Source organism: Aspergillus fumigatus, chromosome 6 (assembly GCF_000002655.1).
Source record: "Aspergillus fumigatus Af293 chromosome 6, whole genome shotgun sequence".
In the NCBI taxonomy this organism is placed as follows: domain Eukaryota; kingdom Fungi; phylum Ascomycota; class Eurotiomycetes; order Eurotiales; family Aspergillaceae; genus Aspergillus; species Aspergillus fumigatus.
In genome coordinates, this window is record NC_007199.1 from 1,750,237 (window position 1) to 1,773,565 (window position 23,329).

Below are 23,329 nucleotides of genomic sequence, written 5' to 3' on the forward strand. Positions count from 1 at the left end.
AGCCACTGACCTGGTCGAAAAAGAGCCGATTGCTTTATTTGGTGATGAGGTTGAGATAATCGGCCACGATAAGAGTCACCATACTAGAGTCGATCAGTGGGGTTAGCGAGAAATGATGGCTGATATTAGCGAGGCGGAGTGGGGAAACTAACGCATGGGGCGCGATCCGCACATAGTAAGTGCCGAATCCGCGATAGAACCTCAACCAACCCTCCTCACGAGCAACCTTACGCGCACAGTCGAACAGACCCTTGTACGGAAGCTGGCCTGTTTTGGGGTCCTTTTGTTGCTTCTGCAGTCGAGTCTTGACGAAGTCGAAGGGTAGCGAAAGGAAACTGGCAAAGAAACCGGCGATCGCTGAGGCGGCAAAGGTTTGGGTGTTGGTGGAAAGCTGTGTATGCGCTTTCAACTGCGCCTTCGATTCGGCGAAGAAGGCCAATTGACCCAGGTTGAGGGCCATGGCACGCACCACGGTCGGGAAAGCACCTGCCCACAGAGCGGTGACACCCTCGTGCTTCGAGATACGGAACAACGCGTCAACGACGGAACGGTAGTTGGCACGGGCCTCTGGTGGTTTCAGACCATCGGACTGCATACGGACGAGGGCCAGGTCTGCAGGGTTTCCAATCATGGCGGCAATACCACCAGCGGCCAAGCCGGCTCCTGCGCGCTCGGCGAATCCGACCTTCGTACCAGCAGCTTCAGCACGCTTGTTAAGGGCCTTGCTGAAAGTGTCAAAGAAACCCAGACGGGCAGTAGTGTAGACTGCCTGCCGCAGCAAACCAGCTGACAGACCGGTGTAAAGGTCGAGCACTTTTCCGGAGGCGATGATGTCGCGCGCAACGCCAAACGCAGAGGGACGAGGACCAGTGCGAACACCCTCACCAGCCAGTTGCAAGCGGACCTTGATCATGTCGATGGGCTGAATGACGGCCGTGGCAGTCATGCCGGCGAGACCACCATTGATGAAGGGCAGAGCGGCGCGTGTGTACGGACGGTGCAAGAAATCCACAGAGGGTTGCGGAGCGGGCTCCTTGACAGTACTGGTGGCCATGCTGGTGGTAAAGCGAGGTTTGCACCAAAGCTGTGGATAGAAATCAGTTTGATTCGTTTGGTCTGGCAGCCGATGCGATGGTTTTCGGTAAGATCGCCAGACAGAGGGTATTGCTGCAAAGTAGTCCACTGATCAGGAATCTAGCGAACGAGTATATAATCTAGGCAGATTTTGACGTTAGACGGTGAACTTAACCCCAGCAGGATACCAAAGACACAGCTGACCGACAGTGCACCAGCGACTGCAAGGAGAGGGGTTCGTCTCACAGATGACGTATACTCCACCACAGGAACAAGTCGACGATACACTCACCAGAAGCAAAAAGCTACAGCTGTTGTACGTATATAGAACACACGAACCAGCAAGCGGAGTTGGAGATCGGGAGGTCGACGAGAATAAACAGGGGGACCAAAAGAGGGGAAGCAATAGTGGATGAAATGTCAAAGCAGCTTGTTGGGCAAGACCCAGTGGAGAGTTCGGGGTGACTGAGGGGAAGGAGAAGAGCTTGAAGAAGCTTCCCGGGAGTCACGAGTCAGATGATAGCGAGGGTACCCGACTAACTGCGAGACTGTCTTGTTGCTGATGATAGAGGAGGTCAAGAGGATACTGAATTTATTCAAGTAGTCAGGAGGTTCGAGAGCAAAAGCATGTATTATATCGATTCAGATCATAGAACCGAGAAAAGATTCCGAGCAGCCGATGTATGTCCGCAGAGACAGATCGTGACAAGGGGAGGTCTGAGAGCTTCGATGAGGCACGGAAGATAGACACGGCTTAAGAGGTATAGAAATATATATGGCTATGGGATGGCTATGGATATGGCTATGGCTATGATACTATCTCTGCAAATAGTCCATATGATTTCTGGAGAAATCGCTGCGATCTTCGCTAGCAAGGCATCTCCACTGATCATGGATACCAAGGATGCTATCCTGTATTGCCATGGAGAGTGTAGAATCAGCCGGTTTCTGATTCGATCATTACAGCGCATGTCACACCACTAAGGCCTCGGGTAGTCTACGACCACTCTAGCCAAGTATCTAGTTGGTACCCTTTGTCTATGATTGTCTTGGACATCTTGTAGACTGTAACTAAAGCTGCAAAGCATGACGCTGCAGCGAAGTTGTAAAATGCGGGGTAAGGTATAGCTAGCAGTTCTGGGATCACACTATCAGCGCATCCTCATCGCTTTCTACATGATGATGATGATGAGGTTTGGATCACAGCCTGTATGGAATTAATGAGAAACTGTTCTCATTCAGACCAAACAAGCAATTTCCCAATCCATCCACGTTGCAGTCTACAGAGTCTGCTGAAACTCAGTATGCCGCCGACGGCCTACGGAGTCCATTCCACGTCATGGACCTGAGCGGGGCGCAGGTAATCTTACAGTAGTACGGAGTACTTAGTACTCTGAGTAAGGGTATACTTATGACGGTCAGACCAGTGCGACCCACCCAGCTGCCTGGGGGAAGTACACTATTCCGCTTTCGGCTCACGAGAACCTCCCGGGAACCCGTGTTGTTACCCGACGCATCCCGATAGCCGGTTGCTGCATGTACTACTCCGTAAAGTCTCCTCTGATACACTCGTTCAGGACAGTTTTGTGCTTGGAAACAGGGGCAGGGTAGCTAGCACAGCTGAGACAACGACAACTTAAAACAAAAGGGTCAGAGGAACCGCGCAATATCATCGAGAAGATTCCTGATTCCTGAATCCTGAGCGAGTGAACCTCCAAACGGCCCAAACAAACGGTATACACCTCCCTCTATCCGATATCCCGAGGATAACAGGGTCAACACTTCGGCTATCTCATTGCAAGGATGAATATTTTTGCTGCCGCTGATCTTGTCAGGTCAAGGAGCTTGACGGAGGGGTCCGCTCCCCACGGCCCACGGCCCACGGGTAACTCATACTGTGTGTTACCGTTGGCCGTAGCCAGGCTCCGTTGACGCGATCCAGATCGGCTATCCCACTGCCTGGCCTTCGGCTAGCGAGGATGTGGTCTAGCGGTCTATCCAGCAGTCCAACTTCTGGAGCATGAATGAAGCGTACTTGTAGTTGAGGATCTGGAGTACATTTTTTCCGTCAGGTTCGGATGGATCCCGGGCCCCAGTTGCGGGTTGGGCATAACTATCCGTACAGTTTGAGATCAACAACAGCAGCCGAGCTAAATGCATGCAACGTTATTAATACTTTAACCTAGCTATCCATATGACTCCAATCATTATATCTTCCTCCGAAGGCATATTGTTATTCCATCCATACGAAGCATCAGGAGTGCTGTGCTCCGGTGTTTCCTCCGAATTCCGGCACTTTCGAATTGAAGATAGACCCATCAGGAGTTCAGGCACATCGCCAGTCGGTTGCACTGGCCAAATGAATGCCATGAGATACAGCCACTGATCTGTTGGTCAAAACAGACGGTTAGGCAAATACGAAACCACCAGATCCGGAGTCAATGTCGTTCTCCGAGTACATAGCAACATACAGCATCACTGCGCAGCATCTATTCGAGTATATACTTCTATCCATCGTACCGTAGCCTCCACCCAACTCAACACCAACCAACCAGCCATATTGCATCACCTTAGCTTTGTCAGCAGCATATCATCTAGGAATACCACCGACCAGAATCCCCCTTTTGCCAACCCACTCAACCCACCGGCTATCGTACCCAGCGGAAACACACCCGGCAAGTTTCACTGCCAGCACAACCCAGAGCCCACCGCAGGGAGCAACACACCAAGCCAGACTATCTCGTAAGCGCTATTATCATGGGCAGCGGGGACAGGATGCAAACGACCCGGGAAAGGAATACGGGAAAATAAGCGAAATTCAATCCGGTAGTTAACCAACTTACAACTGAAAGCGGGCAGCTAGATAGATGTTCACCTCCACGCGACTAATCTAGTCCAGACGCGGGAAGAACGAGTCAACGAATGGCCGACAGCGCTGGAAGGGTTGTCATCTATGTGGATGTATTGTAAGACCGCATGGACTCATTAATCGTATACGTGCTGGGTAGCTAAGTAGCATGAGTTTACTTATGACTGGTAAGGAGTTGCTCCAGGGTAAGTTAGGTTACTGTGGGTTCTTTGCTTTAGGTAAGAAAACTGAACAGCCTGGTCCTCCGTTCTATATTGCTGAATACTCTCCCAGCATGCATGGGATGCTCATTTGGTACACCACTCCGTCAGGTAGACCAGACCGTCATATCATAGTGGGGACGATTCGCCAATGTTTTGCTGGAAGCCGGACTACAGTGCTCCTGCGCATTATTTATCAGAGCGCTTTTCCACTGACTGGACCTCCTTTTTCACCAACAGCTACAAGACACCAGTTACAATGCCAATTCGTTGAACTCAACTTTTTGCATTCTAGATAGTACGATGAGGTATAATCTCCCCAAGGAGGAAAGCCAATGATAGCAATCAGGGCGAAAAGGAAATAGCAAAAAAGTTCGAGTACCCGGCTTGCGTCCTGCAAGCACACACATGATCAGAGCCAATTAATGTCCCCAGAAAAAAAAAAAAGAAACACAGCACGCCATGCAATGTATTGACAAAGCAAAACAAAGGAAATGAGGTCCAACAATCTACTGGGAGGGAACGGGGCCAGCCGCAATAACCTCCTTGGTGGCTTCGTCTGCGTACTTGGCGAAGTTCTCGTTGAACAGCTTGGCCAGCTTGTTGACCTCGTCGGTGAAGCTTGTTGAGGCGGTCCAGCTGTTCTTGGGGTTTAGCAGCTCAGAGGGCACACCAGGGCAGGTCTTGGGCACGTGGAGGTTGAACACATCGTAGGTCTCGTACTCCACGTTGGCGAGCTCACCGCTGTGGATGGCGTCCAGGATGGCACGGGTGTACTTGAGAGGGCAACGCTTTCCACCAGTAGTGGCGCCGGCACCAACCCAACCGGTGTTCAGCAGCCAGGCGTTGGTCTTGTGCTCAGAGATCTTGTCAGCGAGCATGCGGGCGTAGCGCATGGGGTGCAGAGCGAGGAAGGGCTGGGCGAAGCAAGACGAGAAGGTGGCCTGGGGCTCGGTCACACCGTCTTCAGTACCGGCCATCTTGGAGGTGTAACCCGAGATGAAGTGGAACATGGTCTGCTCGGTGGTGAGCTTGGAAATGGGAGGCAGGACACCGCGGGCATCGCAGGTGAGGAGGATGATGTTGGAGGGGTGCTTGTCCGCAATGCAAGGGATCTTGGCGTTCTCGATGTACTCAATGGGGTAGGCGCAGCGGGTGTTCTCAGTGAGGGTGGAATCATCGTAGTTGACCACACGGCTGATAGGGTCGAAGACGACGTTCTCGAGCACGGATCCGAAGCGGATGGCGTTGAAAATATCGGGCTCCTTCTCGGCGGAAAGGCCAATGCACTTCGCGTAGCAACCACCCTCGATGTTGAAGACTCCGCGGTCAGTCCAGCAGTGCTCATCATCACCAATCAGTGCACGCTTGGGGTCAGCAGACAGAGTTGTCTTGCCAGTGCCGGACAGACCGAAGAACACAGTCACATCGCCGTTCTCACCCTCGTTAGCCGAGGAGTGCAGGGTCAGGACATTGTGCTTCACAGGCATTTCGTAAAAGAGAATGGTGAAAACACCCTTCTTCATCTCACCGGCGTACTCGGTACCCAGGATAACCATCTCCTTCTCGGCGAAGTTGATAGCTACCGACGTAGCTGAGGTCATGCCCTCGGTGAAACGGTTGGCAGGGAAAGAACCGGCGTTGTAGATAACATAGTCAGGGTGGAAGTGCTCCAACTCCTCGGGCGAGGGGCGGATCAGCATGTTGCGCATGAAGAGAGCATGGTAGGCGCGTGCGCAGACGACACGGACACTGATGCGGTATCTTTCATCCCAGCCGGCATAACCATCAATAACATAGATGCGGTTACGAGTGTTGAGGTAGTCAACAGCACGCTCACGGTTGATGCGCCAGACCTAATGATAGTCGATTAGTCATCAGCCCTATCAATATGAGATGTTGGTGATGTAATGCACGTGATCGAAGGTTGAGCCGAGGGCGGGGGGGAATGCGGAGAAAGCTGAAGAATCGACCAGGAGCATGGGACCACAGAAATGCAGGCAAAGCTACAGGTTTCACAAATGCATTTGGAATAAATGCCTCATATACATCTTCAAAGGAGATACGAGGCATTTGAGGCATTTCTCAGAGAACGAGTTGATGTCACCAGTGTGCTGCCAAAAGGCTTGACCTCTTTGGTATGCATGTGCAGGGGACCCCGGGAGTGCTGCGAGAAATCCACTGCAAGGGGCAACAACCGAGAAGAATGCGCGATATAGTGGACTATGCGCGATTTGAAATGGAGATGGATCACTTACTTCAGGTGTCATAGGCTTGTTAACAGGTCCCCACCAGATGTCCTTTTCTGACGACTCCTCCTTAACGATACGCTTATCTGAAGGAGAACGGCCAGTCTTGGCCCCAGAGTATGCAGTCAAGGCACCACTCGATGTGATAGCAGTACCTGTTTCGTAGACAAGGGCATCTTCGTAGAGGGCAGCGACGGAAGGATTGGCAATCTAGGATGATTAGTACGTCGCAAAGAGGGATGCAATTAGGCCGGAGGGGAGACTTACGATTGCGACACGCTCATAGTCAATGTGGGCGTGCTCGTGGAGCTCCTCCTCAAGTTCAGTGTGGCTCTTGCCCGGTCTGGAAGAGATCTATGTCAGTAAAAGAGTGGTCACTTTGTTTGCGTGAAAGTGTGGTGCGATGAGGATAGGCAAGAGGACGAGATGGACACTGAAGCAGGGTGGCAAAGGCACTGGAGGGGATTCACAAGGCAGCAAGGTAGATAGGGGAAGACATAGCAGCAAGGTAGATAGGGGAAGACATACTGAACACCACCGGGGTGCAGAGCAGTGCGATTAACTGATGTGGCAACCATGTTTCTTAGAGAAGTCGAATGATAATTATTATTGCGCTGCTTTGCGACTTGTTGTTGGAAGAAATCAGAGTAGAGAGGACCTGGTTCGGGGCGGGAACCACGGGGTATATGAATGTTCTCAGCAGGAGCCATGCTCACGATGATACAGGTCTCAAGGGCAGTTTCAAGGATCCTCTCCGATCTACTTCTCCACAGTTCCGCGGGTGATGTCGGGGTTGAGGAATGAGTCTGCAGCGATGATGGTTAGCCGTGGAGTGAACAAAAATGCCTCTCATAGACTGTCCGAGTTGACCCGAACCCCAGGTGTGGGCACGAAATGGTTACGGAATAACTGGTCGGGGCCACCAACCAACAAGAGTAAAAGAAAATCAAAGACGACGTACTTAGTGCTGCAGGGAGGACTGATCGGGAAGGGATAAATTATTCTTGATGACTCGTGGATAATGGATGATAACGCACGGGTACATGCATCGGGCTGAGATTCAGCGAGGAGTGGGTGAGAAGGGGGAAAAGTGACGAGGCGAGAGTGATGCAGGTACTCAGTACTCTGTAGTAGTTGGTTCTACCAGAAGTTTAGTCAGTACTGTATGGTGAAGGTTTCTCGGGCTCCCAATACTGAGTAATGCAGAGGACGGCTTTGGACTTCATTCCAGCAGCCGAACGCAGCGAATTTATCTGGAGTCTGCACATCCAGAACCAGTCATACAGCTATTACGGTACCTCACCCTATCCCATCCAGCTTGCTGGCAGAGTATATTTCCTTGCTATTTTCTGTCTCTACGCAGTACTGAACTTGAGTCCGTTGACGGTCAAATGGAATTATGACGTTTTGGATGATCAAATAACGGGACAGCCAGGCCTGCTGAGTTCAAGAGGCAAAAGGTCAGGGCTAGTATGGCCCAGATTGCGGGAGTGCAGAGTTATCGGCTAATACCGTATCTTGACGAAATAGCTCTAATCTTGGATAGGGTAGTTGGGTTGATTGCATACATTTGATTATTGTGTAGAGATTTGAGTGGTCCAGAACAACGAAAGCGACAAAGCCATTTCCGAAACCAACTTGAAAAATCCCCTTGTCCTCGTTCAGTTCAACACAACTAGTTCCCTTACCAGCGTGGAAGTAGTTTCATCCTAGAAACCGCAGCAATTGCTTGAGGCTAAATCGACCCGACGCCAAAATGAAAATCATGACGAAATCCCCGAGGAGAGTTTGGGGTCATGATGCCAATCTAGAAGCGAGGCGAACCTCTTAGTCATCGCGAGCCGAGGGAAACCGGTTGCAGAAACCAATCACAAGCTTCGTTTTGACATCCTAACGTCATGGGCAGAAGATATTGCCGCTTGCTCATTTTTGGGTTTTCGCTTCAAAGGATCTGAATTTCAAAAGGGAACCATCCTTGATTATTATTGGTTTTCTGGGTATGCAGAGTACAGCGTAATTGCATCTCACAAGGCTTGCCAACAAACAACTTCCTTGATCTGACGTATCCAAAGACTGTAGCTATTTACTGACGATTTCCTCCGATCATTCTGCTTGCTTCAGTCTCGATGCTAGGGCGAAATACTTGGAACCGAAAATATAGGGGGAAACAATATTATCTCAGTTGTACTCCGTAGACACAGTCCAGATGAATGTGGAGCAGAAAATCTATAGCACCACGTGAGAAACAAATGCTTCTCTACAAGGATCAACCAAGCCTTCCGAGGACCCCATGATGTTTTCCTCCCCTTCGGGTTAGACTATGAAGCTGAAAATGACCATGACCTCCTATTAACCCCTAAAGTAAATGTATTTCTAGTTACAGTAGGACTCAGCTCTCTCTCAGCTGGTCACAGCCAAGAGCTACAGATGTGGAAACTCTCAGAGACTGAGTCAGTGATACGAAAGATAGGTAAGCTCCAATGACTAGGCTTGATGCATTGCTACAGTAGCTCTGGCACGTAAGGCAGGAAACTCTGCTGTACCCCGCATCCGCAGGGCGCCTGGGCCACGCGGGCCTTCCCCGGACCTCTTAAACAAGTTTTAGGCTCTTGGGCTGTTATCTGGTGATCTAGTCAGAAAGGGTAAGATAGCTCTTTGCGCCATGACTGAAAGGGATATCTGCCCCTGAATTTGAGGCTGTGCTACGACCACGGTAAATAGTCGACCTCTGGTCATTTAGGAGTAGTTCTGTTTGACTGCGAGAAATTGAGCAGCTGGTCCGTCAATACAATGCCTAGAGAGGTAGGGTCTGTACTCATCGGAGAATATAGGAATAGTCGAGATCAAAAGAATCAAAGCAAGAGTCTAGAAGTGCTCAAAGCCCCTAACTTCAAACAATCGAGGTATCTATCAATTTCAAACAAGCGGGCTGTGCAATGGGCAGGCATGCCAAGTGGAGACAGTTCAGTTCCAAATGCGGAAGATTTAGGAAGCGATTTGATAACAAGAATGTTCCCATCGAAAAATGCCTCACGTTGCACAAAAATAGTGCACAATTGGCTTTCTCTGATTTTTCGGGTCTCTGGTAACTCGTCAGGGATTTTCACAAGCTTACAACACAGCTGCGAGACTCCCAAGCTCCGACGCAATCCGATATTTCGGGATCTAAGAATAGCCTTGACTATCTATTGACTATGAAGACGGAGTATGCTTCTTTTTATCACGGGATCGAACAAATAGACCCAACTGCCTATCCGAGTATTGATGCTTGGATATCCCCTTTCTTTGCTCATATTAGGCTTTTTCGCAAAAAAATGGCTTGCAGCTCGTGACTGCAGTTCTCTGGAGTCACCAGACCAGTCTGGAACAGCACTATCCAGCTCCCTTGCTCCTAGCTCAACCCCGAACAACTCAACTCCTACAACCGAGTACTATTGATATTTGTGACAGTGCTATCCTTTCTTAAAGGAGACCCGATCTCGTCGAAAGGGTGATCCATAGCTCAAATGGAGAACGCCAAGCTCTAGCAACTCTGCAGAGTGAGAAAAAAACCCACCCGTATTCACGGTAGCTCGATCCAATAGTAGCAATGGCATCCTCCCGATCCCGAATTCCAACCGGGTTGAAGTATCCACTGAATGAATGAAGACTGTTTGACACGTTGGCTTTGTCTTCGGGTGACCGAGTCGTTCTTCTAGTTCATCAATAATAGAGCAGCGCCTGGTCGGAGGACACTGACTGCCCGAATAGGGGATCGGGTCGTAGGATCGGATGCATAGGTTGCTAAGGTAATGTTGTTGCCTTCGAAAGTCCAGAGATTCTTTTCACCTGCATCTGAGCCTTGAAATTATGTATAATTGTTACTCGCAAAAGGGGTATGTTGCGTTCATGAAGGGATAGTGATACCGAACAGATTTCCTAAACAGGCAATTGACGGAGCTTGATTAACTTGCATTGGCATCGCAGTGATCAACCCTGTGGGCAAAGAAGACACTGACTCGATCAAGACAAGTCCAATTTCTATACCTTATCTGCCCACATACTACTCGTGATCCATACAAACCCTCATTACCTTGAGGATACATATTTATCCAAAACCTATGCAACTGAAGTAGACAACGAAGCTCACTTTTTGTACATAGGACCAGGCCCATTCACTCCTAATTACCTCGGTCGCCTGTTATCCTCTACCCTCACCTATGAGGTATCTTTTCGACACCTGTACTCTGTAAGATAGTTAGAAACAATCAGCTGCCCATTGGACAACTCCTACAGACCAATCACCACAAGCACCCAAGGCGGGGCAACTCACTGACAGCTGGCGGGGTACCAGCAAAACAAACCCCCTGCATTTATTCTTCAACATCTCTGATTCTTCACTCCTTTCCTTTCCTGACTCATCTCGCCTACAAAGGTACTCAAACTATTCTTGAATTCATCGACAAGGGTATGTTTGCATTGCTGTATTGACGGTCCAAGCAAGCTTGTCTCACCCGTGGTTCTAACATCTTCAGATCTATATCCCCGCAACTCAAAATGGCCGGTCACAACGCTTGTCCTTCCTGCGGTGCTTCCATCTCAGGCGAGAATAAGACTTGCTCTTCTTGTGGAAAGGTATACCCTGCGATCTGCATGCCTGGTGTATGATGTATGGCTGACTGCGATAGACTTGCCCCGTTTGAGTTCCTGAGAGCGAACTGACTTGGGTGATGGACTGTGGAGTTTTTATCTTCAAACGAGAAGAGGTGGCACCGTGCATCATGTTATGATGAATGATGGGGACGAAGTTTTCTGATTTCTCGTTATGATATCATGGTTCTAAATAAACTGTCTGTCGTAAGACCACATGATAATTAATCCATATTCGTTCTAACAACCACTCGGTCGACCTTTTGCATGGACTGGTTCGACTCCTGCGTGCAGGGTCGGTCCTCACTTTCTTCACTCGGTCTTAGTATTGCCTCTGTATCGTCGCGGGAGAATCGTCGCGTTTGCGCTTCCTCGTCCGGTGAGCGGGAAAAGCGGTTGTTCACGATTATTGAGTGTCGCCCTGGTTCGATTGTACTGTTGTTCGGGAGTGGCTCGTTCTCCGACAGGAGGACGACTTCCACCGGGTGGTCGCAGATACACGGTACCTTGAACAGCTTGTATAAAGCGTTGAGCGCGGGGACGGACAGGCCGTGGACGATGATCGAAAATAGAACCAACCAGTAAACAACTAGGGAACATCAGAACATCCATTTGCTCTCTGTGAAAGACAAAGACGAGTATCATACCGGGAGAGATGGCAGCGGTCAAGTCGTTGATTTCCCTGTCACTCTTCCCAGGGGCCGGGAACAGTCGACGAGCGTATTCTGCATATGCGATCGCCCCCACACCTGCTCACACTTGTTAGTTCAGGTCTTATGCCACGGCGTTAAGACTCACCGATTGGTCCGAAGTATCCCATAAACAAGGCTTCCCTCCAGTTACGGCACACCTTCGGCATAAACCGGTACCCGAGCAAGATCGCTGGCATACGGCGAAAAAGCAGGATGAGGAATCCCAATACGATCAGCCGCCAGACGGTGATTCCAGTTGTGTCCGGCATATGAAATTGATCCCATGGCATCACCGCGCCCAGGTACATGCAGATCCCGAAATTCAACAGTGTTTCCAGGGTCGAGTTGAAGGCGTCATGCCGGGCCTGCAACTCGGCGTGATACAGCCCGTCCCAGTTCAGTGCGTTCCCGGCCACGAAACAAGCCAACGTCTCATCGGAGCCGAAGCAGCCGCATGTGCCGACGATGAATAACTAAGGGACATTATTAGCGCTGTTCTACCGCTAAGTGGAATAAACTTACCCCGACAGCCACAGGCATGAGGGCGAAACATTCGTTATCGATCCATCTCCTGTTCAGTGGTAAGCGGAGGTCTCGAAAGCACGCCATCCGTCACGTACCTCTTGGAAGCGAGGTTAAGAAGCTTGCGACTTATGAAGCCTATAAGAGCACCATATCCCGATCCCAATACCATCATATAGAGCACACCTTCGATTGCCCAGTGCCTCAAAGCGCGGGTAACTCCACCGCCAAAACGTCCGATATCAGCCGTGCCCAGCGAGTCCGGGATCCCCCTTGCCAAATCAAAGTCTTCCAGACTGGCTGTATTGTCAGGTGCCTCAGCGTACCGCAAAAGGGCGACAGCCAGTAGTAGGAAGGGGAAGCCAAAGCCGTCGTTACCCCCTGCCTCAGACGAGATGAATTCACGGAGAGGGCGACGAACATAATTGTCGGCAAAAGGGCCCTTGGCAATTGCTTGGGATAGAATTGGGTCTGTACATGCTACACAGGAGCCGATTATAAGGGCAGATAACTGTTCGCGAACATCAGTACTAGTTTGCAACAGCGGATGACAGAGGCCGACGCACGAAGGAAATACGCGGAATCATGAGCATGATGCATCCAGATGTCGCAAGCCAGCCGATGGCAGTGAGTGGAAGTAAGCAAATGGTCATTTCCTTGAACCGTTCCTTCAGATATTTCCGAGGCAACTGATATCCAACTTTGACTAATTGGATGCCAATGACCAGACGAGCCAAGTCCTACGCAAGTCAGCATACAATTATCCAGATATAACCACCCAGTCAGACAGAGCTTACGTAGGTAATATCGTGGTCTCCATCGCTATCGTCACCAGCCCATTGGGAGACCTTGAGAAATCTCGCCGCAGCCGGTCCAAACGCGACGCCAGCCAGGAAAGCAGGCACTAAAACTAATTAGCAACGGTAATACCTTCGAGGACAAAATCATACAAGCTTCACCCAGGTACCATCTCTGTTTGATTTTCAGCGATATAAATCCGAATAGGAGGACGTATGTGCCTATGATTGATTGTGAGTCAGCGACGATCACCCATTCAATTGCCCTGAAAAGGCCATACTTATCACCGCCAGTACAACGTTGAAGTTATTAATATCGAGAATAGGGTGTAACATTCTTTCTCAAATTCGATCATGAAGGACAGTTCAGGGTGGTTTGACGGTAGAGTGACCGGATGTCCTCAACTCTCTGGACAAGTCTCGCAAGGCTTGCGCAGAGAAGCCAAGTCTGCTGACGGCTTCATTGACCTGGTAAGTCCCCAACACTGTCAAGACTCGCTAGAATGGCTTTCGGGGCAGATGTAGAAGTTTCGGCAGGATGGAAACCCCCGGAACAGGTGGCAAGGGATAGGCATAGATAAGGATTCCAGCTTGAACCCATCACTGTTATGCATCCCTTTGTATTGCTGCCTGCCTTCAGACAAGGCCCGCTGGGTAATTGCATGCTTGAGTGGGTCATATATTGGCCCTTGCAGGACGAACTATTTGGCCATGTAAAGCTTGGCTGCACAGAATGAGACTGATCGACGGACTAGGGGGGTCAATGGCAGATTCTTGCAGGATATCATTGTTCCAGTAAGGATGAAGGAGAAATGTCGCGGAGAATGGCTGATATCCCCAGTTTATAAGCTAGTAAGTCTGGTTTGCTTCATCGTTGTTTATGGTCCGTTCTGTGGTGAACCGACATACTCGACATAACTAAGGTAGTTGCGGCATGCCGAGAGTGAAACTCGAGCTTGAGTCAATCGGCCTCGCTCTAACCGTTATCAGCAGAAGACATGACACTACGCCTTCAATCGGCTAGTCACTAGTCACCGAAGAAAGAAACTATCTACAATGGAGTGGATGGATTACCAATAACCTGCAATGGCAATCAGCCAATGTGACCTCTCCCTGAGTGGTTCTTCTCGCGTCCCACCCAATAACCCGATGAGGGAAGAGAACTAAAAACCACATGTGGTATTACAACGTGGGGTTATTATTATTGAGTCAGTGCTCAAATTGAATCCAAATTGACAGCGACAGAGGTGAAAATAAAGTAGTGACGAAAGTGTAATTCCATACGCACAAACAATGTTGGCATCCGCCGCCAGTACCCCTTGACACCTCAGGTCAAACGCAAGTATCCGCATGTGAACATCCGTGTATCACATGATGCGTGCAAAACATAAGCAAAAATTGCGTCTGTCTACGGAGTAGCATCTGATAGATCTCTGCAAGGGCGAGATATATCATTCGAGGTCGGCAGGGTAAGGACTTAAAGGCATATCATTGATAACTATGTAACGTGAAAGAAAAGGTGTACTCAATAGAAGTTACATACGTTCATCAAAGACAACGGGTGGCGGGACGTGGCTTCAACCGTCAAATTGAGCTCGAGAAGCCCAAAAATGTAAATAAGAAATCTCGTCTAAGGCAGAGAATATTCTCGCCTTCGAACACTCATCGCACTGCTCGGACACGAAGGACCTGAATCCATAAGTGTATGAATCGCACAACGTTTGGCTGAACAAGCCAAAACTACTCTGTGCCTCACTCAAGAGCCGACTTCATCCGCTCAATGAGAACGGCAATCGGTCGCGTTCATCTATGCGGTTTTACGCCACTGCGCCCACACTCCGATCAAACTGCTGATAGTACCGGCAATGCCCACAATACCATCATCGAGGGAGGCGAGGCCAAGCGCGGAGATGGGAACGGTCAAGTCGCACAAGTCGGAGATCAGCTGGATACGGGCGGCAGCACGTTCCCTGGCAGCGGTCAGTATACCATGGTTATCAAATAAAGATTGAGGTCCGATAACATACTTTTCGAGCTTCTTGGCTTCTACGACACCCTCTCCCTCCTTACGGTCGAGTGTCTTCTCCTTCTCCTGCAGCCTCCACAAAGTGTAGACTCCAGCGATGGCGCTGCAGGCCAATCCCGCCATCCAAGAACGGTAGGCAGACTCTTGCAACCGCTTGGCGGTAGCGAGCTTCTTAACGCCGATCACGTCCACGACAGTGATGGTATCGAGAGTCAGGTAACCGGCATAACCGAGCTGGCGGCCGATGGCGAGGTACCGAAGCACAGGATCGATGGGACTCTTGTTGTCAGCGGCAAGCGCGGCAGCCTTGAGGTGCTCCACAAATTTTCCAATTCTGAGGATCTTTCGTGTTGTGCCGAACTGCTTCTTGATGGCATTGTAGGGATCGATGGCGGACTGGGGGCGGTTGGTGCGGTAAAGGTACCAGGCATAGAAGCGGGAGAAGTACTGTAGAGTACGCAAGATCTTGTCACGACCGACTGTAGACCATTAGCAACCATCTCGTCCTTGAGAGTCATCGAACCGGGTTGCGAGAGAAGACAACGGCATCTCGAACTAGTTCCGCGTTTACTCCCGATACCCTCCGATGATCAGGGTGAAGGACAACGACGTACCAGTTGTCGCGACAAAGCGCAAGTAGTGCGCCAAAGCAGGGTGATAAACCAGAGCGTCGGCAACCATTTTCGAATATGAAGACTTGAACGTTCTGAACGTTTTACTCCTAGGCGATACTCCGATTATCGGTCTCTGAGAGGGCAAGGTGCCACTAAGGAGATGACAGGCCAGCTGATAGGGTCCCGAAGAACAAGATCTGTGAAGAAAGATAGCAAGACGGAGACGAAAACCCCCCAAACAAAGGAAGAATAAAGGAAAGACGGGGAGAAATTAGTAGGAAGGATACGGAATGGCGTCTGGGGGAGGATGGGTTCATGGTCGGCAAATGAACCCCCAGGGATTCACCCGCCGTCTGTCCCCATCAACCTCGGTTCATCCATTGGGCTATCTTGTGGAGGAACGGAGTATGGAAATCACACTCCGAGCTGTGAACCGAAACAATCAAACAATCAATCTATGTATCACGGTACTCCCTTTGTCAGACAGTGTACAGCACGCGTGAGCATATTCGCGTCATATACCAGAAAAATTTAGAACAATGCTAGGTATTATGGCAGAAGACATCGGCGTGTAGTTCTACTGCGGCTCACTTGTGCTGTCCATATTTGGCACGTGACACGTTTGTTATCAACTTGGACGAGTTCAGGTCAGAGCATGCAAGTGATGTTAGCTGACCGAACCCAGACCAACGGCATACGGACTACTGCAAAGTGGTTGATATTAACTGAGTCATCAAGTACCATATTTTCTGGAGCCAAAGCTTTATGGTTTGAGGTATAGTGCATCGTGCAGGGGACAATCACAAGTCTCTGGCTATGGAGCCGAGTCAACCCATGGAATGTCAGCAAGGGACTGCGCTTTCTACCGATAGACTTTCTTGGGGTATTGGGCTGTTATGCTGCTCGGGGCTCGAAGTAACTGGCTGGCAGGTCGCTTGGGGGAGACTGTGGTCTTTCCAGTCTTATCGAACAGGTGGCTAGCTCTATTTCCTTGAGTGTTGCGGGCGAATCATTCGGTTATTGGCTGCAGTAGAGGGCTGGCAAAGGGAAATGGGCCTCAGTCAATGGGCAGATTGGTGGGCGATGACGGTATGTCCAAGGTACGATGCTGAAGGGTTAGTAAAGCACACAGGAGATGGATCAATGTTGTGGACGGTGATTCCCCAGAGTTGAGGTATCATAACCTTGAGCTTCGAGGTAAGCACGGAACTTGGCGTCCTCTTCGGTAATTGTATCCTATGAAGCGGTATCAGTGACTTATCCTGGGATGACAGCGGCAAAGCCCATGGTCGAGTCAAGAACATACCTGCCCAATAGGTGGCAGCAAGAAGTAGGCCAGAAATGCGCTGAAGATGCATAGGGAGCTGCTAACAAAGTAAGGATCTTGTCCTTGGCGCACGTCATTGGGAGCGTTGTTTTGGATTATCGGAAACACATAAGTGCCAACAAAAGCGCCTATCTTGCCAAATGCGGCTGCAATAGCGTAGTATTGGCCACGGATGGAAGTTGCACTGGTCTTTGCAGCACATAAACCGATGTTGTCCCCAGGTCCGAATTCACCAAGAGATGAAAAGATGCCATAGACAACGACAAACGCAGCAACATTTTTTGCCTCCCGGAGATATACGTAGCAACCAGCCATGATAAAGCCGACGATACCCTGCAGGGCAACTCCGAGAGCTAAAGTGTTGCGCGGACCGATCCAGTCGCTCGTCAGTGCACCCAAAAAAGAACCTGGAATGTAGAAAAGATTGGTGACTGTGCTCCACCCAAAGGTCTTCCAGAGAGGAGCGCTGTCGCCCAGGATAATTGAAAGCCATTCGGAAGAGTAGATGCCGAACGAATAGGCCGAAAAATCATAGATGAACCAAATCAGGGAGACCACAAGCTGCTATAGTTAGCTAAAAGGCCACGCGAAGGGCAGGAGAAGGGGCCGAACCAGGCGCTTCCAGTAGTACCTGGGTAGAGACAAAGGTCAGCGACTGTGAAGAAACGGACAGGGAGAGACGTCAGTGGCCTTACTTTATAATTAACCAAATAGGAAACTTGTGCATGCGTTGCCTGTTGAATTCCTCCGGCTCGTCCAACTTCAATCGCAAGTAGAACAGGCTGAGAGGCGGAATGACGCCTAGTCCTAGAGCCACACGCCAAGCAGCACGCATGTGGTTCTCCGTAAATATCAACATCAAAATCATGGCAACAAAAGAAGAGACGACGAATCCAAAGTCAATCTGGAAGTTCGTGAACATGATGAACCAGCGATTGCGATGGCCGCTCTTCAGCTCGCCCGTGCTTTCCGCTGCTGCTACACTGCCTGCAGGATACTCCCCACCTATTCCGATTCCTAGGAAGAACCGATACGCGGTCAGAGCGGCGAACAAACCAGCTTGGCTACCATGAGCTCCGTAGGAGCCGGCAGAGAGCGCGCTGAAAATGATCAAAATCACCGTGGAGACCATCAAAGCCCATTTCCTCGACCAATGATCACTGACATAGCCGAAAATAAGTTGACCAAGCACGGTTCCTGCAAAGACGATGGAAGAGACATTCCTACTGGCAGGAGAGTTTTTGTACGTGTCAGGGTAAATCTTGCTTAGCATAGTATTGACCGGCCCAATGACCTAAGTGACAAAGTCAGTAAACAGTCTCATTGGTGGTCAATTGAACATGATATTGAGAACCGAGCGTATCACATACTCCATTGAGATACCCGTCAGAAAAGAGACCGGCGCCGCAAGCAATGGTTGGCCAACTACGCTCCCAGCGGCTTTTCTGAGTATTCTCCAGCGGTATCTCTTCGATGGGTATTGGATCAAGAGACTTCGAGGTCTTCTCAGGAGTCATCGCAGGAGAAGGCTGGGTGTCTTCCTTGGAAGCCATCATCTCTCAGCGCGTGATGTAGCAGTCTGGCCTTTAGACGTGTTTACAACAGCGCAAGAATGGTTATTTAGAAGTGGGTGCCAGAACGGAACAAGGAGTTAGGTAGATTGTCCTTGCTGACACGAGAATTGCGCCAACAGATCTCAGTCACTTGCCAAACCTCTCCCAAGAAAAGAAAAGGATTGAAATGGAAGACAGAGGAAAAGGCCACAGAAGGGAAACGTGAGGGAAGAGGAAAAGTCCAAGGCTGGAAAGAGGAGGCAGAATCGCCCTAAAGGGGCACATGGTGAGAAAAGCATCTTGAAAGACCGATTCTAACCACTAATGATGCGCCATTCTGAATCAGTTTACCCGTTTCCCAGTCTTGTGCATCTTAGTTGGAAGCAAAGGCTTTCATCGTCCAACAGCATTTAATCTTTTAAGATACCGTAGTATCGGGGTGGATATAGTGGGGCCAATTTCCTAACAGACAGGCTAAGCTTTGCCTTAAGAGTGAGTTGGTTTATCCTTAATTTGTATTGTTATTGGACACCCACAAAATCAATCTGAAGTCGGTCGAACCTGGTCGAACAAGAAGCTGAGTACCGTGCGCCATGTGCTGCGCTTTCCATGGGATGCTGTAGAGCTACAGTATACTCTGTGTTTGCGTTATGTACTTGGAGTATCAGCAACGCAGGTGGCTACTTAAAGATGAGTACAGACCGCAGATGCATTGGATATTGTCGTACTGATCTACTAGTCCGACTGTAAGCGCATTCTTCTAGGAACTAACTGCGTACTCTCGCTGTGCCATTGACATAATAGATTATCTCGAAGTCCCTGTCCTCAGAGAAGTTGATTCTTCTAGTGGGACACTAGGAGTCAGTCGTATCAACTAAGGGAAAGATAAGACCGGAGCCAGACAGTCTACATAGTACCTCGGTGTTTAATCCCTATCATAATCCAACAATACCTTGCTTCTGCCCAAGATTCGAGGAAATTTTCAGTGAGTTATGTACAGTGTTGGTTTTGACGCTTAAAATGTCGACAACAGATAACGCTTGTATCCTGTATCGGTCTTGCAAGTTTCTATCAGGACATTCTGGAGGTCTACAATGCTCATTTTGATCATAAGGGTCGAGTCTGTGAAGCTGGAGCCTGTAACCTCATTACTTGCAACTTGTGTCAGAGACCAGGAGCTTATAAGAATTAATTTGACCAGCTCCATCTGCGCCTATGAATGATCAGAGTACTTATCACTAGAGACTGTGATCCTTTGGTAGCTTTGAAAATATATTGCGGAGAGAACAGATGAGGAACACTGTACTCAAACCTGAAGTCCGGGATCCATTCTCAAAAAACAAGAGAGACACGTCGGATCATCAATTAGAAGCGAATTGTTTTATCCAATTTTTTTTTAATAGTATAGTAACTGCCGCATATTCAGTACACATTGGACCAACGATGGAGGACAACAGTTGCCTCGGAGCGGAACTTCTTTGATCCAGATGAGCTCAGCTATGTTAGGTGATGTATCTGGTGCGACCAGATTCCCGTCAACAGACCTACCTACACAAGCATCGTTACTACTCACTAAGACCTATTTCCGCCATTCTCTTCCTCGGTCTCATCCATCTCTTATCATAGTTTCCTTCATCCCATCGCCATTATGGGGTCTGATCCGCAGTATATCAAGTTCCCTGATCTCACCCTCGCCCAGCATGTCTTCAACCTTTCCAACCCATCATGCTCCCCGACAATACGACAGACGTCACTGAAGAGAATTCAGGATGCAATCTCAGAGCATAAGATGGCTCCTTTTTACCGACACCTTGCACATCCCGTTGAAGGCATTCTGAACCATTCTGGCGAAGGTGTACCTCAGCACAGCACCCACGGGTCGAACAAGCCTTTGATTACCTCCAACTTGCTGGCGTCTCGGAAGCCATCACAGAAGATCGATTTCCCATGGGATGAAGCGCTGTACCAGTCTCTGGTTGAGGATAACAAGAAAGAGTTAGAAGCCTTCCAGAAGGAAGAAGACGAGGCCGAAGAAGCAGCTGGTGAGACTGAGGTCTTGGCCGCGCGGGGAAAGCGTGCCGAATTCTGGGCACGGGTAGGAGATAAGGTGCGTTGACAATCTTATAAAGCAGTTTATCAATGAGGCTTGTCAGTGGTTGAATACTGATATACAATTGTATCCTCTAGGACAAAGCTATCGAGTCACACGAAGCGCTCCTTGAGAAGACAACGTTTCTCGGAACCAAAATTGATCTCGTTCTTGCCATGGTTCGAATTGGCCTCTTCTTTGGCGATGCCGTGTCCGTCAAGAAGAATATCGAGAAGGCGGATACTCTGATCGAGAGTGGTGGTGACTGGGATCGGAGGAATCGTCTTAAGGCCTACAAGGGCCTCCATCTGCTCACTGTTCGCTCCTACAACCTCGCGGCTCCTCTTCTCCTCGATAGTCTATCTACATTTACAAGCTACGAGCTGTGCAGTTATTCTGCCCTGGTCATCTATTCGGTCCTCGCGGGCTCGTTGTCGCTCAAGCGAGTAGACTTCAAAGCAAAGGTCGTGGACGCCCCTGAAATCAAGGCAATCCTCGGAGCTGGGGAGGACAGGTTGGCTGCTCTGACTGGCGAGATCTCCGCTGGAGAAGGTGCTCGGGATGAGGAGATGAAGGATGCATCGGTATCTACGGCTACTCCAGGCACCGCCACCACCGCAATCAACTTGACCACCTTGGGAACAGGTTCTGGCCTTCAGGCCGAGACAGAAGCCCCCATTGACTTTTCGCCTCTCGCCAACTTGGTTGATAGCCTTTACAGCGGCAACTACCGGACATTTTTCCGGGCATTGGCGGCCGTGGAAGATAATTTTCTCACGCAGGATCGGTACCTGTATGAGCACCGGGCTTGGTTCGTTCGCGAGATGAGACTCCGGGCCTACCAGCAGCTGCTTCAAAGCTACCGGGTGGTTGGGTTGAACAGCATGGCAAATGCCTTTGGCGTCACTGTCGACTTCCTGGATCGGTAAGATGCCACCAGTTGTGTTTAATCATACAATGACTGATTTGGGAATGCAGGGATTTGGCCAAGTTTATCGCCAGCAACCGTATCGCGTGCACCATCGACCGAGTGAATGGAATCATTGAGACGAACCGGCCTGACGACAAGAACAAGCAGTATGCTGATTTGGTCAAGCATGGTGATGCCCTCATCACGAAGCTTCAGAAGTACGGCCAGGCTGTGCGGCTACGGGGGAGCGAACGAAGCTAGAGAAATGATCTGTTGGCACGTTTAGTCATTGACGCGGCGAACTTGATCATTTGGGGGATGCAGCAATTGATGTCTGTCTACTTTTGAATTTGATAGAGCAAAAGCCTGCGAGGCTGCCGTCTCATACAGCTAATGACCAAAGACAACATGATCCAATCGCATGATATGGTCTGATCTGGTACACGATTAACCAGCTTAGTGATTTGTAATTGCATTGACCGCAGATAGTTATCTTGGGGTCGTCAAGTCAACGCGGCGTCAGCTCAGCGCCAGTCATGTACACACAGGACTCCCATACATCGTTGAATGAATCTGGTTCATCGAGGCGTCTTGCCACATTATAGGCTGACAGGTAGAGTAAGTTGAACGTTTATCATTGCATCTCGCGCCATCAGGTGGCACCAGTCTAATAAGGAATTATTGTATCATTATTGTCCGGCAGCAGGGGACATGCCGAGTCAACTCTCGTCGGACTTAGACCAAACTCGCTCTACAGGGGCACCTTCTAGAAGCTCTTCAAAGAGGATATATGCATAGGCTGACGATGTTTGAATCTATAGTTTAATACTGTCAACAAGGGTGGTGAGCAGTATGCACTACGATAACTACGGTCCAACCAGGTTTCAGACGCAGATATGGACCACTTTCCTTTTGTTTTCCTAATTAGGTATTTATGAGGCTAGGGAAGATCGAGGTGCAAGATGCGAGAACGTAACCTTGGATGAACCCCGGGCTGCTCCAACTCTGATTCTAGCACGGGGACGGAAACCCGGCAGATGAACTTCTAACCCAAAAGCAATGGCACGTTGGTGACTCGATGATATACCCCATAATTTGGCAAACTATTACCCAATCTCTCAATCTGTCGGTCCCTAACAGTCCGACGATTTCCGCGAAAGGCAGTGCTGAGTCAGCGAGCCAACAAGGGCCAGACCGTTTTAACTCACCGCCTGCAGAAATTCGCTCACCGTGTGTTTTTCCCGCAGATTGGGGGTCATTTGTCCAGACGGACTTTTTTTTTTTTTGCTTCTTCCTTTGCTCTCTACTGTGTATACTTGTGTGCAGAGGAAGAGCGCAAAGCGCTACTGTCAGGTCTTTCTTCGCATCCCACGTGCGGAGACGAAACGAAAAGAAGAGGAAGCCATTCCATTGACCCGTTAAGACCAGAAGCGCAGTATGACCTGGCAGCTTAGGCTCGCATCTCGCATGCGGCCATCTCCGTTGGTGTTGGGACGTTCAGTTTCCCGGCCGACTATTCGGTCACCGCGCCATCAGGCTTTCTGCTGGGCGGTAGGGCTACCCGCGGGGGTCTCTAGCCCCAGGACCTCTCCAGGTATGTTCCGGTTTGCTTTCGGGAGACTCTCCCTAGCTCCGTTTGGCCCCGAAAATCGTCCGATCAGCCAACCATGAACCATCATTGGATGCTGTTCTTTATGAGGCAATAAATGTATGGTCTGGCACTTGGCATACGGCCACGTCCTTTCCCCTCATCTCGTGACAAATGCGTCTCTTTTACT

At 49.7% G+C, this 23,329-nt stretch overlaps 6 protein-coding genes across 6 annotated transcripts; 1 reads left to right on the forward strand and 5 right to left on the reverse strand.

The window, feature by feature from the left end:
- Positions 1-34: 34 nt before the first annotated feature.
- AFUA_6G07710 (putative mitochondrial dicarboxylate carrier protein) lies at positions 35-3,809 on the reverse strand (the record flags this gene model as incomplete). Its single annotated transcript, XM_745569.3, has 3 exons — positions 1,321-3,809; positions 153-1,214; positions 35-83 (listed from the first exon to the last, which is right to left on the reverse strand). The coding sequence occupies exons 2-3, from the start codon at positions 1,052-1,054 to the stop codon at positions 35-37; spliced, it is 951 nt and encodes a 316-aa protein (XP_750662.2). The 5' UTR covers positions 1,055-1,214; positions 1,321-3,809.
- Positions 3,810-4,415: 606 nt separating this feature from the next.
- On the reverse strand, positions 4,416-8,236 carry acuF (phosphoenolpyruvate carboxykinase PCK1). The gene is made up of 5 exons (XM_745570.2): positions 7,320-8,236; positions 6,921-7,198; positions 6,660-6,735; positions 6,402-6,602; positions 4,416-5,999 (listed from the first exon to the last, which is right to left on the reverse strand). Exons 2-5 carry the CDS (start codon positions 7,100-7,102, stop codon positions 4,653-4,655), a joined length of 1,806 nt encoding a protein of 601 aa, XP_750663.1. The 5' UTR covers positions 7,103-7,198; positions 7,320-8,236; the 3' UTR covers positions 4,416-4,652.
- A 3,097-nt stretch (positions 8,237-11,333) lies between these two features.
- Positions 11,334-13,368, reverse strand: AFUA_6G07730 (putative plasma membrane antiporter; the record flags this gene model as incomplete). The annotated part of the gene is made up of 8 exons (XM_745571.1): positions 11,334-11,770; positions 11,820-12,186; positions 12,236-12,284; positions 12,334-12,746; positions 12,802-12,975; positions 13,033-13,139; positions 13,186-13,254; positions 13,314-13,368. The coding sequence occupies 8 exons, from the start codon at positions 13,366-13,368 to the stop codon at positions 11,334-11,336; spliced, it is 1,671 nt and encodes a 556-aa protein (XP_750664.1).
- A 1,112-nt stretch (positions 13,369-14,480) lies between these two features.
- pex11 (PEX11 family protein) lies at positions 14,481-16,037 on the reverse strand. Its single transcript, XM_745572.2, has 3 exons — positions 15,673-16,037; positions 15,060-15,537; positions 14,481-15,002 (listed from the first exon to the last, which is right to left on the reverse strand). The coding sequence occupies exons 1-3, from the start codon at positions 15,737-15,739 to the stop codon at positions 14,840-14,842; spliced, it is 708 nt and encodes a 235-aa protein (XP_750665.1). The 5' UTR covers positions 15,740-16,037; the 3' UTR covers positions 14,481-14,839.
- Positions 16,038-16,211: 174 nt separating this feature from the next.
- On the reverse strand, positions 16,212-18,994 carry AFUA_6G07750 (putative MFS phospholipid transporter (Git1)). The gene is made up of 5 exons (XM_745573.3): positions 18,370-18,994; positions 17,695-18,293; positions 17,612-17,630; positions 16,979-17,560; positions 16,212-16,908 (listed from the first exon to the last, which is right to left on the reverse strand). Exons 1-5 carry the CDS (start codon positions 18,553-18,555, stop codon positions 16,813-16,815), a joined length of 1,482 nt encoding a protein of 493 aa, XP_750666.2. The 5' UTR covers positions 18,556-18,994; the 3' UTR covers positions 16,212-16,812.
- Positions 18,995-20,200: 1,206 nt separating this feature from the next.
- AFUA_6G07760 (proteasome regulatory particle lid subunit RPN7) lies at positions 20,201-21,812 on the forward strand (the record flags this gene model as incomplete). The annotated part of the gene is made up of 3 exons (XM_745574.1): positions 20,201-20,659; positions 20,740-21,566; positions 21,620-21,812. 3 exons carry the CDS (start codon positions 20,201-20,203, stop codon positions 21,810-21,812), a joined length of 1,479 nt encoding a protein of 492 aa, XP_750667.1.
- Positions 21,813-23,329: the final 1,517 nt, after the last annotated feature.